The sequence below is a fragment of the Macrosteles quadrilineatus genome, unplaced genomic scaffold, assembly GCF_028750875.1.
Source record: "Macrosteles quadrilineatus isolate MER2022 unplaced genomic scaffold, UCM_ALF_1.0 Scaffold_7__1_contigs__length_78375512, whole genome shotgun sequence".
NCBI classification, from domain to species: Eukaryota; Metazoa; Arthropoda; class Insecta; order Hemiptera; family Cicadellidae; genus Macrosteles; species Macrosteles quadrilineatus.
Genome location: NW_026542600.1, coordinates 9,037,645 through 9,052,303, shown reverse-complemented (window position 1 = coordinate 9,052,303; position 14,659 = coordinate 9,037,645). Strand labels below are relative to the sequence as shown.

At 39.5% G+C, this 14,659-nt stretch overlaps 1 protein-coding gene across 1 annotated transcript; it reads right to left on the bottom strand.

Moving 5' to 3' along the window:
- Window positions 1-5,239: 5,239 nt before the first annotated feature.
- LOC128998184 (fibroin heavy chain-like) lies at window positions 5,240-14,021 on the bottom strand. The gene is made up of 2 exons (XM_054424199.1): window positions 14,001-14,021; window positions 5,240-12,796 (listed from the first exon to the last, which is right to left on the bottom strand). The coding sequence occupies exons 1-2, from the start codon at window positions 14,019-14,021 to the stop codon at window positions 5,624-5,626; spliced, it is 7,194 nt and encodes a 2,397-aa protein (XP_054280174.1). The 3' UTR covers window positions 5,240-5,623.
- Between the last annotated feature and the right edge of the window lie 638 nt (window positions 14,022-14,659).

The window sequence follows — 14,659 nt, the reverse complement described above, 5'->3', positions numbered from 1 at the left end:
TTGTGCCATATGGCTTCGTGTACTAAATTTTAAACTGATGATATGACTCCGCCCGCCTCTACCATATTTTTCCCGTGTGGAGTTGCTAGTCTCCCATCGGGCGCCTCCCCAGGTGGCGGATAGGGGAAGGCCCGTCACATGACGGGTACTGGGAATATACAGGGTGGTTATAAAGTCACTTCCCTCCATGTGTGTTTTCTTCAATTGGTACACGATTCAGTTTTCATTGTATAAGTACATAGCCTACTCTAACTTCTGTAGGAATTTAAATGTCAAGGGAATTACCTGAGGTCTTAGATGTAAAAGACGACTTCAAAATTTCTTAAGATAAGATTTGATGATCTTCAAACTAAGCAATAGGTCCATTTTTTACTGAGGAATCTTAATTGGGGTTGTTTATCTGGATTACAAACAGGCAGGGTTATTTGACAAATCGCATCGCTAGTTTCTTATGAAAATTTCAAGTCCTGTCATACATTTAAACCTACAGATTAACCTGAAAACTGTACAAGCTTTTTAAATTATTGCGTTCGAAACACTGTTGTGTCCACGAATACTAGAAAAATACCGGCATAAACATAAACAAATGACGTTTTTGCCCCGAAAATAAACATTATTTAACATTGCTTAAATGGAACTGCCAAAACATGTGTTCAATGCTGTTAGTATAGGATTCGGTCCAACAACGTCATTTGTTTTTGTTTATGATCCATACCGGTATTTTTCTAGTATTCGTGGTTGTGTCCCATGAACTAGCTTCTCATTAAAATGTAAGAGTCGACTTCTACATCCTAAATTGGACTTCTTAAATCGGTACAACCCTTTGGAGTTGGGAATGTTTAACTTTTTACGGAGAAATTCAGTAAACTTGTCATATAAATATTTCCAACAAGAAGTTTTGAAGTTGGCTCCTACATTTTAGACCTCAGGAATAAACACAACAAATTAGGATATGTACACATCCAATGAATTCCATGGTTGAAAATCACTTGATATATGAATTTGTCTATAAATTAATAGGTATAAGAAACTTTGCAGCCCCCTGTACTCCCAGGGTGGACCAAAACTAGCATAGTATTAGTATCAACGGAATAGATATAATTTTCCTTCAAATTTAGGATATTTCTAACCTTTAGGTACCAACATACCTAAACATTTGGAGTTTTAATGTAGGTTATGAAAAGCTTGGGGTTGAAAATAAATTATTTTCAAATATTGGAGCACGAATTATTTCGTAAGTTTAAAGACCATGATGATTTAGGCTTTACAAAGATTCATCAAAGTTATATTACGATGTGTTGCCGTATATTCAGGCAAACTTATCAATTATATTTCATTGTCATCTTTTTTAAACATATTTTTAACAATAGAATTGTTCCACATGCTTATTTAAACTTAGCATTTAACGATCTGTACGTTTCAAATTTTTTATTTGGATCGGTTGAATACTTTTGTAAATGTATTTTAGCGACTTTGTAAAATATTTATCTAAACAAATTGTATTAAGATCATTATTCTGGGGAATTTTCCGTTCATTTTCTGTTGTTTAGTGTAGTCATACTAAACAATAGATATGGTCAAAGTAGTTAAGCAATAAAGGTCCGTTTTTTTAGATTAGTCTTATGAAACTTTAAATTACTAAAATCATTGAAATATAGGTAATCTAAACCGCCTGAACAATTCTGGTTAAAAATGATAACAACACCCATCAACTTTTCCTGACCACCTTTGTACTTAACAATCATCTACTATGGTTTATTTTAATGACCTGGACACATTTCATGCTCCAGACATAATGCCTTTACTACTTCCATCATGACTCTCTTCATGGTGCACCCATCAACCCTTCCTGACCACCTCTGTACTTAACAATCATCTACTATGGTTTATTTTAATGCCCTGGACAGCCTTAATGCCCTGGACAGCCCTGATCATGTAATCCTTGATATTCGAGTGGACATGAAGATTGCTGTGGCTGCGGGGAATCTGGACTCTCTTCAGTCTTCTTTTTCTTCAACCTCTACGAATTTCGTGATGTGAATCTGACCACTCATGTCACAAGAATTATTCTTTTGGTATTAGGCATAAAAAATATGTTTTATGTGGTGTTTATGATAAACTATTGCTCCATTTTATTTCATTAGCAGTATGTATATAGCTGACAATGGGGAACTGACTTGAAAATTTGTATTTGTATTTGAAAACAGGTTGAAATTTCTGTTTCATTAAACAAACACCACGGTGTTTGAATAATCGCTGTTTTGTAGTTTAAACATTTTTATGGGTTGTTTTCTACGCTTAATTGGATAGTTGTCTGCTTTAAGAAGGACTGTCCCTCATCAGGGGTTACAATATAAAAACATATTTTTACCTCCAAAAATATTGTTTAAGTTGTAGAAATAATGAACAAAATAATAAGTCTCTTCTACACTTTCCGGTGAATTTAAAAGAATAGTTTTAATAAATTCATTCAATTTTTGAACCAACTTAAAAAAAAATTGTTCATTCACCTAAAATAAAATTTTAATTTTATGACCTTCCTCAACTAGAGAAAAAAGGCAGAAAAGAATCTTAAAGAAAAGGTTTTAGTCTCAAATGATTTTGTTAAGTGTTTCAGCAAAACTTGTAAAAAGAGCATTATTTCTTTGTTTGAAGTTCATTTTTGGCAATGGTGATTTTATGTTATATAGTAAATCATTGCATAAATTTCCTATCACGATTATTAAAATACAAAGAGTTCTTTACGTTTCAAAATATAGTTCTCTGTTTGGGTTTTCTTGTAAATTGTGATTTTTCAGCTTTGGCTACGTGTGCGTTATAATGTTGTTATGTTATGGTATTTTTTCAGCTGAGTACAAAATCAGACTTCAGATCACGAAACTTTGTGGAAACTCAATAGTTTACTTATTGTGATGGAAAATGGCTGCAACGATTTCCTAAATAACAGAAGCATAAAGGTGGATTATAAATGTTCAAAACCAATGTATAGTATTATAAGGTTATTATATTACCATTTGCTGTGTTTCAATTCAGGAATATTTTATTATCATAGTATAATAAATGTACAATATAGTATGATGGTTACGATAAATATTATGATTAACATTCTGGTGTCTCTGTTCTATGGTTGTCAACTTACAGCATATTAGCCATTTCAGTTATTGTCAATATCCACACATTTTATGATATTACAGTGTGTTGCCATTGAATATTAATAACAAAATATTAATGAACAACTTAAATTCGTTATCTCTTAGCTGAAAAAGTCACTTAATTTGACTCATCCCTGTACTTTTATCAATTATTTTAAAATTTCTTAATGTTTTGTGATGTTACAACGGGTCCAGGCCAACCAAATTCCTGATTTGACAGAATTCCCCATACATGCATCTCTTCGATTGATGTTTTTGTTCCCTACTGGTTTTAGTTGCTAATTGGCTCAAAACTCATTCATGGAGGATGTAATTACGTAAATGATTTCATAGTTAATACGTGAAGATTTACAGTACATTAAATTCAAAATGAATGTTTATAAAAACGTTTTACACAGATTGGAAACTAAACTATTGACAAAATCTTGTTAGAAACGTAAGAGCATTTTTCACAAGCGGAATTGCAATGTCGTCTGTAGTTTGTGGAACGCATGACATACCAGTCTTTGAGTGAGAAATACAAAGAGAAAAATATTTAGAAATGTATTCTCTCAGATGACAGGGATTCTTTCTGCACGTTGAACGACTTCAAACGGTTCAGCAATGAGAGAAATGGATGTTAAGACAAAGTCGGTGTTGATATTTTACTAAAACAAATAATGTATTACAGTTTCTTTGTTCCACTAGTAATAAAGAATACCTCAGTTTGTGCTTGAATAACTGGGGAAGGTTGGCTAAAATGAGGCAAACGAAAGAAATTGTATAGTTAATAAATACTTTAGGATAACAATGTGAGCAACAAAATACTTTCTCACAAATTACTTATGATAATTTTTTATCCAGCCTGTTTCATTTTGTGTTCTACGATTGCTAATGCTGCATATTAATTAATGCTGCATACCATTTACTGTTTTCAGCTAAAATCTTACTAATTTTCGTGCATAACGTAAATATCTACAAAAAAAATACATAAGGAGAAGACTTAGTTCTTCAGAAAAGCTTTGAGTAAACCGACACAGATGTTCCAATTACCAATTAATAGTTACTTATTAGTATTAAAACTTAATTATTTCATGTCAGGAAAATCAGTCAATATAATCAGGTGATCGAATTAACTGAATGTATATAAAAATATCATTGTACATTTTACATGAAGAATTATACAGGGAGAGATTATACAGGTAGAACCCTATGGGGAATTGAAGAATAGCGATTATATATGATATCTAACATATCCAATCAATACACGTATTGCTTAACCAATGTAAATCTTGGATGTTTAGTTTATATGCTCCTTTGTTCCACTAGTATTAAAGTATACTTCAGTTTACTCACAAAGTTTCACGACTATTATAAATACTGTAGAAGTAATCCTTTCTAAAAAAAGATTACTTGTAGTTTAAGACAATAATGATTGCAAATCACAATGTCCAAACAAATAATCGACACCAAAGTAATTTATGGTTGGATTATTGAGATGATATTATACAGGTTCATCATGAAATGAGAATTACCCTTAGCTCCATGTCCAGTATAATTTGTATATTCCTGAAAAAAATACAAGTTTTGTTTTTGCTTGATAAAAAAAATTCTCAAAGCTGCATTTATGTTCATAGGGAAAAATAAATTACAGTTTTTGTGGTAACTGTAGTAAAATACGTAATAAGTGTAGGGTAGGTAACATTTTCAAAAGTTAAATTGGATATTTTGAGTAAAAAGCGTTCAGTATGTAGGTGGCATATGTCATTATTGAGTTTTATGTAATTTCATTTGGTGTGCGACTCCTCTTGAAAACGAAAATATTAAAAAAGAATTAAACTTAGTCGTAGTATACCTATGAGTGACAGAATGCAATCAACACTATAAATGTATCCGCTTCAGGGTGTTTTGTTAATGTTTTTTCAAGATCTAGTTTGAAAATTGGCAAAATATGGATGTTTACAATAGTATGTGTGTTTGGCTACAACAACTATTTATTGGTAAATAAAGTGTGACGAAAAATAGACAGCTCATCAAATAAACGTAACAAACATACAAAATTTATTCTTTAAAATTGGAGTACAATATACGAATAGTTTCATAAATTAAAAAATACACCCTAAAATCTAAAGTTATACAACTAAGACTAGAAATATGTTATAATGTACAGTGTGTTGGAAAAACTACCTATGTGGAATGTTTGTAAATTGAACAATGTGGCAAATGTCCTCAAAGAACTGGGTAAGGTACTAACTTGTCTTTGACAATAGTTTCAGTGTTGAACAAATTTAATGATTAAATGAATGATTCCCTCCTACAAGGCAAACACCTACAGAGATACAAACAACTAATGTTTACAAAAAAAGGTACAAAAACGAACACATATCATTATTATCAATACTGCCATACTTTTATGATAGAATATTGAGGTAACAGTTATGAGGTATTATATCGAGATCGAGTTAACCGGCTCTTGTAAATCATATTAAATCTCATTCTGAGTAAGAAGATCCCTTTTTCGCTCCTAAAGCGGTATATTTCTGGGACGGGGACAAAGTTGTTGGCCGCTTCGCGCTCTTGCTCGTAGGTTTTGTTGTCGGTTTGGTTGTCGCTCTAGTTGTCGTTCGTAATGTCGTCGTAGAGGGACGTGAAGTTGTTTTTGGGGATTGAGTTGTGGTGTAGGCAACAGCAACGGATCGTTGAGTTGTTGTGGTAATTGTTGATTCTGAGTCGGAATCTGATCCCTCGTTATCTGAACTGGTGTCCGTTTCTGTATCGTCATGTTCTTCTTGTTCTGGTTCACTTTCCACACTAGAGCTATTTTCAGAACTACCAATATCATTACTTGAACCACTACTTGAAGAGGTTGCAGGCCCTGTAGATCCTGCTGAATTTTCTGTCGATTGGTCATTGATATCATTTGAGACTTTTCCTATGGTATCTGAATCTGGGGTTGACGCTCCAGTACCAGAATCTGACGGGCTGCTTGCTTCTGTTTCATCAGTTCCAGCTGTAGATGATGATACTCCTGAACTAGACTCTGTGGAACTGCCTGCTTCTGAATGATCAGTACCAGCTGCAGAAGATGTCTCTCCTGAACCAGACTCTGTAAAACTGCTTGCTTCTGTTTTATCAGTTCCAGCTGTAGATGATGACATTCCTGAACCAGACTCTGCGGAACTGCTTGCTTCTGCTTTATCAGTTCCAGCTGTAGATGATGACACTCCTGAACCTAAGTCTGAGGAACTACTTGCTTCTGCTTTATCAGTTCCAGCTGTAGATGATGACACTCCTGAACCAGACTCTGTGGAACTGCTTGCTTCTGTTGTATCAGTTCCAGCTGTAGATGATGACAATCCTGAACCTGACTGTGTGGAACTGCTTGCTTCGCTAAGGTCAGTTCCGTCTTTAGGAGAAGTCGATTCTGTACCAGATTCTGCAGAAGAGCTTACTTCAGAATGATCTTTAGAGGTTGTTATTTCTGTTGTAGTTTGTGCAGAAGCGCTCGAGTCTGTTTGGCCAGTACTATCTGTACTTGAAGCACTAGATTCGGCGTATGTGCTAGCTTCCGAATGTAAACTTCCGTCTTTTGAAACAGAAACTTCCACACTGGACTCGGCCGAAGCGGCTGCTTCTGAATGACTACTTTCACCATCAGATGATGCAGTTTCTGCAGACGACTGTGCTGAAGCACTTGATTTTACATTAATAGTTCCGTCATCAGATGATGACACTCCTGCACTTGCCTCAGCACTTGCTTTTGCTTCTACATGATCCGATCCATCATTGGAAGAAGACCCACCAGCATCATCCTGTGCAGAACTACTTATTTCTGCACTAACACTTTCTCCTTCAGTAGATAAAATGCCACTACTCCCTGATTCAGAGGCACCTTCTTCTGCTGAAAAGGAAGCTTCGGAACCTGTATCACTTGCCTTACTCTCTGCCTCAGAGGCACCTCCATCTGTTGATGCTGTTGCTCCTGCACCGGCATCACTTGCCTTATTGTCTACCTCAGAGGCACCTCCTTCTGTTGATGCTGGTGCTCCTGCGATTGTATCACTTGCTTTACTCTCTGCCTCAGAGGCGCCTCCTTCTGTTGATTCTGTTGCTCCTGCACCTGTCTCACTTGCCTTACTCTCTGCCTCAGAGGCACCTCCATCTGTTGATGCTGTTGCTCCTGCACCGGCATCACTTGCCTTATTGTCTACCTCAGAGGCACCTCCTTCTGTTGATGCTGGTGCTCCTGCACTTATATCACTTGCTTTACTCTCTGTCTCAGAGGCGCCTCCTTCTGTTGATTCTGTTGCTCCTGCACCTGTCTCACTTGCCTTACTCACTGCCTCAGAGCCAACGCCTTCTGTTGCTGCTAATGCTCCTGCACTGGTATCACTTGCTTTACTCTCTGCCTCAGATGCACCTCCTTCTGTTGATCCGGATGCTCCTGCACTGGTATCACTTGCTTTACTCTCTGAATCAGAGGCACCTCCTTCAGTTGTTTCTGATGCTCCTGCACCTGTCTCACTTGCCTTGCTCTCTGCCACAGAGGCACCTCCATCTGTTGATGCTGATGCTCCTGCACTGGCAACACTTGTCTTACTCTCTGCCTCAGAGGCACCTCCTTCAGTTGTTTCTGATGCTCCTGCACCTGTCTCACTTGCCTTACTCTCTGCCACAGAGGCACCTCCTTCTGTTGATGCCGGTGCTCCTGCACTGGCAACACTTGTCTTACTCTCTGCCTCAGAGGCACCTCCTTCAGTTGGTTCTGATGCTCCTGCACCTGTCTCACTTGCCTTACTCTCTGCCACAGAGGCACCTCCATCTGTTGATGCTGATGCTCCTGCACCAGCATCACTTGCCTTACTCTCTGCCTCAGAGGCAACTCCTTCTGTTAATTCTGATTCTCCTGCACCTGTTTCAGTTGCCTTACTCTCTGCTTCAGATGCACCTCCTTCTGTTGATCCTGATGCTCCTGCACTGCTATCACTTGCTTTACTCTCTGCCTCAGAGGCACCTCCTTCTGTTGATGCTGATGCTCCTTCATTGGTATCACTTGCTTTACTCTCTGCCTCAGAGGCACCTCCTTGTGTTGATTCTGATGCTCCTGCTCCTGTCTCGCTTGCCTTAATCTCTGCCTCAGAGGCACCTCCTTCTGTTGATGCTGATGCTCCTTCATTGGTATCACTTGCTTTACTCTCTGCCTCAGAGGCACCTCCTTGTGTTGATTCTGATGCTCCTGCTCCTGTCTCGCTTGCCTTACTCTCTGCCTCAGAGGCTACTCCTTCTGTTGATGCTGATGCTCCTTCACTGGTATCACTTGCTTTACTCTCAGCCTCAGAGGCACCTCCATCTGTTGATGCTGATGCTCCTGCACCAGCATCACTTGCCTTACTCTCTGCCTCAGAGGCACCTCCTTCTGTTGATGCTGATGCTCCTTCATTGGTATCACTTGCTTTACTCTCTGCCTCAGAGGCATCTCCTTGTGTTGATTCTGATGCTCCTGCACCTGTCTCGCTTGCCTTACTCTCTGCCTCAGAGGCTACTCCTTCTGTTGATGCTGATGCTCCTTCACTGGTATCACTTGCTTTACTCTCAGCCTCAGATGCACCTCCTTCTGTTGATCCTGATGCTCCTGCACTTGTCTTACTTGCCTTACTCTCTGCCTCAGAGGCAACTCCATCTGTTAATGGTTTTGCTCCTGCACCGGCATCACTTGCCTTACTCTCAGCCTCAGAGGCAGCTCCTTCTGTTGATGCTGATGTTTCAGCACTGGTATCACTTGCTTTACTCTCTGCCTCAGATGCACCTCCTTCTCTTGATCCTGATGCTCCTTCACTGGTATCACTTGCCTTACTCTCTGCCTCAGAGGCACCTCCTTCTGTTGATTCTGATGCTCCTGCACCTGTCTCACTTGCCTTACTCTCTGCCTCAGAGACACCTCCTTCTGTTGATTCTGATGATCCTGCACCTGTCTCACTTGCCTTACTCTCAGCCTCAGATGCACCTCCTTCTGTTGATCCGGATGCTCCTGCACTGGTATCACTTGCCTTACTCTCTGCCTCAGAGGAACCTTTCTCTGTTGATGCTGATGATCCTGTACCTGTCTCACTTGCTTTACTCTCAGCCTCAGAGGCACCTTCATCAGTTGATGCTGATGATCCTGCACCTGTCTCACTTGCTTTACTGTCTGCCTCAGAGGCAACTCTTTCCGTTGACTCTGATGATCCTGCACCTGTCTCACTTGCCTTACTCTCTGCCTCAGAGGAAACTCCTTCTGTTGATGCTGATGCTCCTGCACCTGTCTCACTTGATTTACTCTCAGCCTCAAAAGCACCTTCTTCAGTTGATGCTGATGATCCTGCACCTGTCTCACTTGCTTTACTCTCTGCCTCAGAGGCAACTCCTTCTGTTGATTCTGATGCTCCTTTACCTGTCTCACTTGCTTTACTCTCAGCTTTAGAGGCACCTCCTTCTGTTGATCCTGATGCTCCTGTACTGGTATCACTTGCCTCATTCTTAGCTTCAGAGGCGCCTCCTTTTGTTGATGCTGATGAGTCGTCAATAGTGTCACTTGCTTTACCCTCTGAATCAGAGGCAACTCCTTCTGTTGATACTGATGTTCCTGCACCTGTATCACTTGCTCCACTCTCTGCCTCAGAGGCACCCTCTTTGGTTGATGCTGATGCTCCTGCACTGGTATCACTTGCTTTGCTTTCTGCCTCAGATGCCCCTCCTTCTATTGATGCTGAAGCTTCTCCACTAGTATCACTTGCCTTACTCTCTGCCTCAGAGGCAACTCCTTCTGTTGATTCTGATGCTCCTTTACCTGACTCACTTGCTTTACTCTCAGCCTCAGTGGCACCTCCTTCTGTTGATGCTGATGTTCCTGCACTGGTATCACTTGCTTTACTCTCTGCCTCAGATGCACCTTCTTCTGTTGATCCTGACGCTCCTGCACCTGTATCACTTGCTTTACTCTTAGCCTCAGTGGCACCTCCTTCTGTTGATGCTGATGCTCCTGCACTGGTATCACTTGCTTTGCTTTCTGCCTCAGATGCCCCTCCTTCTCTTGATGCTGAAGCTTCTCCACTAGTATCACTTGCCTTACTCTCTGCCTCAGAGGCAACTCCTTCTGTTGATTCTGATGCTCCTTTACCTGTATCACTTGCTTTACTCTCAGCCTCCCCAGATGCATCTCCTTCTGTTGTTGCTGATACTCCTACAGCTTTATCACTTGCTTTACTCTCAGCCTCAGAGGCACCTCCTTCTGTTGATGCTGATGCTCCTGCACTGGTATCACTTGCTTTACTCTCTGCCTCAGAGGCAACTCCTTCTGTTGACTCTGATGATCCTGCACCTGTCTCACTTGCCTTACTCTCTGCCTCAGAGGCAACTCCTTCTGTTGATGCTGATGCTAATGCACCTGTCTCACTTGCTTTACTCTCAGCCTCGGAGGCACCTTCTTCATTTGATGCTGAGGCTCCTGCACTGGTATCACTTGCTTTGCTCTCAGCTTCCCCAGATGCACCTCCTTCTGTTGATGTCGATGCTCCTGCTCCTGTATCACTTGCTTCACTCTCTGCCTCAGAGGCACCTCCTTCTGTTGATGCTGATGCCCCTGCACTGGTATCACTTGCTTTACTCTCAGCCTCTCCAGATGCACCTCCTTCTGTTGATGTTGATGCTCCTGCACCTGTATCATTTGCTTTACTCTCAGCCTCAGAGGCACCTCCTTCTGTTGATGCTGATGCTCCTGCACTGGTATCACTTGCTTTACTCTCAGCCTCAGAGGCACCTCCTTCCGTTGATACTGATGTTTCTGCACTTGTATCACTTGCTTTACTCTCTGCCTCAGAGGCAAGTCCTTCTGTTAATTCTGATTCTCCTGCACCTGTTTCAGTTGCCTTACTCTCTGCTTCAGATGCACCTCCTTCTGTTGATCCTGATGCTCCTGCACTGCTATCACTTGCCTTACTATCTGTCTCAGAAGCTACTCCTTCTGTTGATGCTGATGCTCCTTCATTGCTATCACTTGCTTTACTCTCTGCCTCAGAGGCACCTCCTTGTGTTGATTCTGATGCTCCTGCACCTGTCTCGCTTGCCTTACTCTCTGCCTCAGAGGCACCTCCTTCTGTTGATGCTGATGCTCCTTCACTGGTATCACTTGCCTTACTCTCAGCCTCAGATGCACCACCTTCTGTTGATCCTGATGCTCCTGCACTTGTCTTACTTGCCTTACTCTCTGCCTCGGAGGCAACTCCATCTGTTGATGCTGTTGCTCCTGCACCGGCATCACTTGCCTTACTCTCTGCCTCAGAGGCAACTCCTTCTGTTAATTCTGATGATCCTGCACCTGTCTCACTTGCTTTACTTTCAGCCTCAGAGGCACCTCCTTCTGTTGATGCTGATGTTCCTGCACTGGAATCACATGCTTTACTGTCTGCCTCAGATGCACCTCCTTCTGTTGATCCTGATGCTCCTGCACTGGTATCACTTGCCTTACTCTCTGCCTCAGAGGAACCTTCTTCTGTTGAGGCTGATGCTTCGGCACCTGTATCACTTGCTTTACTTTCAGCTTCCCCAGATGCATCTCCTTCTGTTGTTGCTGATACTCCTGCACTGGTATCACTTGCTTTACTTTCTGAATCAGAGGCACCTCCTTCTGTTGATGCTGATGCTTCTCCACTGGTATCACTTGATTTACTCTCCACCTCAGAGGCCCCTCCTTCTGTTGATGTCGATGCTCCTGCACTGGTATCGCTTGCTTTACTTTCTGAATCAGAGGCACCTCCTTCTGTTGATGCTGATGCTTCTCCACTGGTATCACTTGATTTACTCTCCGCCTCAGAGGCCCCTCCTTCTGTTGATGTCGATGCTCCTGCACCTGTATCACTTGCTTTACTCTCTGCCTCAGAGGCACCTCCTTCTGTTGATGCTGATGCTCCTGCACTGTTATCACTTGCTTTACTCTCTGCCTCAGAGGCACCTCCTTCTATTGGTGCTGATGCTCCTGCACTGGTATCACTTGCCTTACTCTCAGCCTCCCCAGATGCACCTCCTTCTGTTGATGTCGATGCTCCTGCATCTGTATCACTTGCTTTACTCTCTGCCTCAGAGGCACCTCCTTCTGTTGATGCTGATGCTCCTGCACTGGTATCACTTGCTTTACTCTCAGCCTCCCCAGATGCACCTCCTTCTGATGATGCTGATGCTCCAGGACCTACATCACTTGCCTTTCCCTCTGAATCAGTTGAGGCTTCTTCTTCAGAGGATGCTGATTCTTCTTCGTTTGTCTCGTTTGAGGAACTTTCGTCTGATGTACCAAATAGAAATCCACCAAGGGCACTTCCTAGACCACCCAGTAAACCACGAGAGCTCTTTTGTGTGGGTGTTTGAGTGGAGCTGGGTACTGTTGGACTTGGGGTTGGTTGAATAGTAGTTGGTGGTGAGGCATCTGAAGATTCTGTTGAATCCCCAGTTCCAAAAAGGAACCCACCTAAGGCACTTCCTAATCCTCCCAAAAGTCCTTTGGAAGGTCTGGATGTTGGTGCAGTAGTAGTTGTAGGTGCTGGTGTTGTAGTAGTAGCTGGGTCCGGAGAAGTATTTGATTTTGAGCCAAATAGACCATCCAAGAGACCAGGTATTGGAAATGTTTCTGAAGGTACCTGGAAAAGAGGATGATTTCAACCATCTTTTCCAATTAGTTCTGCAAATCTGTCTAGTTGTGATTATCACAGACAATAATTTAATAACACTTTATCTTAATCAATTAACATTATCTTATATACCTGAAAGTGATTATTTGTTATTTATTTCCTCTTAAAAATTTTATTCTTTACAGTAATTCAAATATTTCAATTAAAATCATAATACAAATAAAATGTCAGATTGGGTTTAATTTACAATTGTTTATTTATACTCTAGACACAAAAAAGGCTTCATAGTGCTATCTTGTGTAACCAATGCTACCTAAAATCCCTAAAATCTTTACATTTTTTTCTTAAATTTGCTAAAAATTAGTAAAATATGATTATGCATCTATGTGTACAATAATGTATGTCCTGTATAGTTAAATGTCTCTTACTTACTACTTATACTGTATATAAAATGTTATTGCTATGTTTCATAGATACTGTATATATCAGCTCACAATGTATTAGATAGATAAATTTGTCTATGAACTAAAAGTGTTAGATACATAAAACCTTTTCGTGTTTGTGTAAAGTTATTCATTGATGTATGACTACAATACAATGATGACCAGTATGATCAGTATTTGGCTTGCTTCCGTCAGGTTTTTAGAAAGACCTGTTTTACCTACACGAAATAAGTCTTAGAATTTCTTACTTTACTTGAAATGAAAATGTTTTTATTGAACAAACAAAGTGTATCCAATTATTGTTGTAACTTGTAGGAATAAACTAATATATTTGTTGTAAACAGTCTTCTTACCTGTAAATCATTTTAAATCAGTAGTATATAAGAATATTACATACTAACCAGAGTAAATACTAACTTTTTAAGTATGTTACCTTGAGTAAAAAAGTGACATGAGATTAGTTTGTAAAAAAATGACAAAAAGCAGTCATAGTTTCTGTATTTTGTGAAGGGTTTTCATAATTCTTGTTTAAGCATAACCCAAAGATCGTATGACGTAACTAAAGGAAATAGCATTGTTGTTTTATTTGATTATCCTTGAAGTTTCGTTTTTGGATTTATTTCTAAAGGCCAACAGATACATGCCAAAATCTACAAAGACAAGTCAGGATTTGTCACAAGCATTGTATCCAAATCATATCAAACAGCTCTGGCGGTCAATCACAATATGATCAACAGTTTAAATTTAAAAGTAATATATTACAGGTATACAACATCAAGAGACTTGTTCATTGTTTTAAATCATAATCTAGCAATCGTATAATGGATCTAATCTAACATTAGTAAGTCTAAAGCAGGGCAAAACACATGTTACATCTTAAGGTCTTCGTAGTCTAATTTTTTTTATTAAAAAACTTCTTATCTGCTGTCTTCAAAAATATTAATAAGTCAATTTTAAATTTTTATTACAAGACCTTCTAAAGCTCTTTTCGTTAACAATTTTATTTTTGAGTCAACAATTTTATTTTTGAGTCATAGAGTTTGCGCTTTTTTTTAACTATAAATAAGTGTTATGAAAAATGCATTAAACTGTAATTTGTTAATGTAATTTTTCACTTAGTTCGTAAACATAAAACAAGTGATTTTGATGTACATGTTATTTTGGTTGGTAAAATTGAACTAAATTCTTCGTCAAATGCATCATTTTAGAGAACCTTAAAACTCCATGCAGTTTCAAGATTTTTTGACTGAATGTTTTTGCAATGTTTCAGTATATTCAACGTTTATATACAGTTGATCCATTTAGCAAAATTCATATTCAAGTTCGAGCAAAATAAAAATGTGTAATGTGCGTCGTGGGAATGGATTGAGAAGTACAATTAAAATATGCCATAAATAAGTTTCCTAAATCTAAAATGTTTCAAATTAAG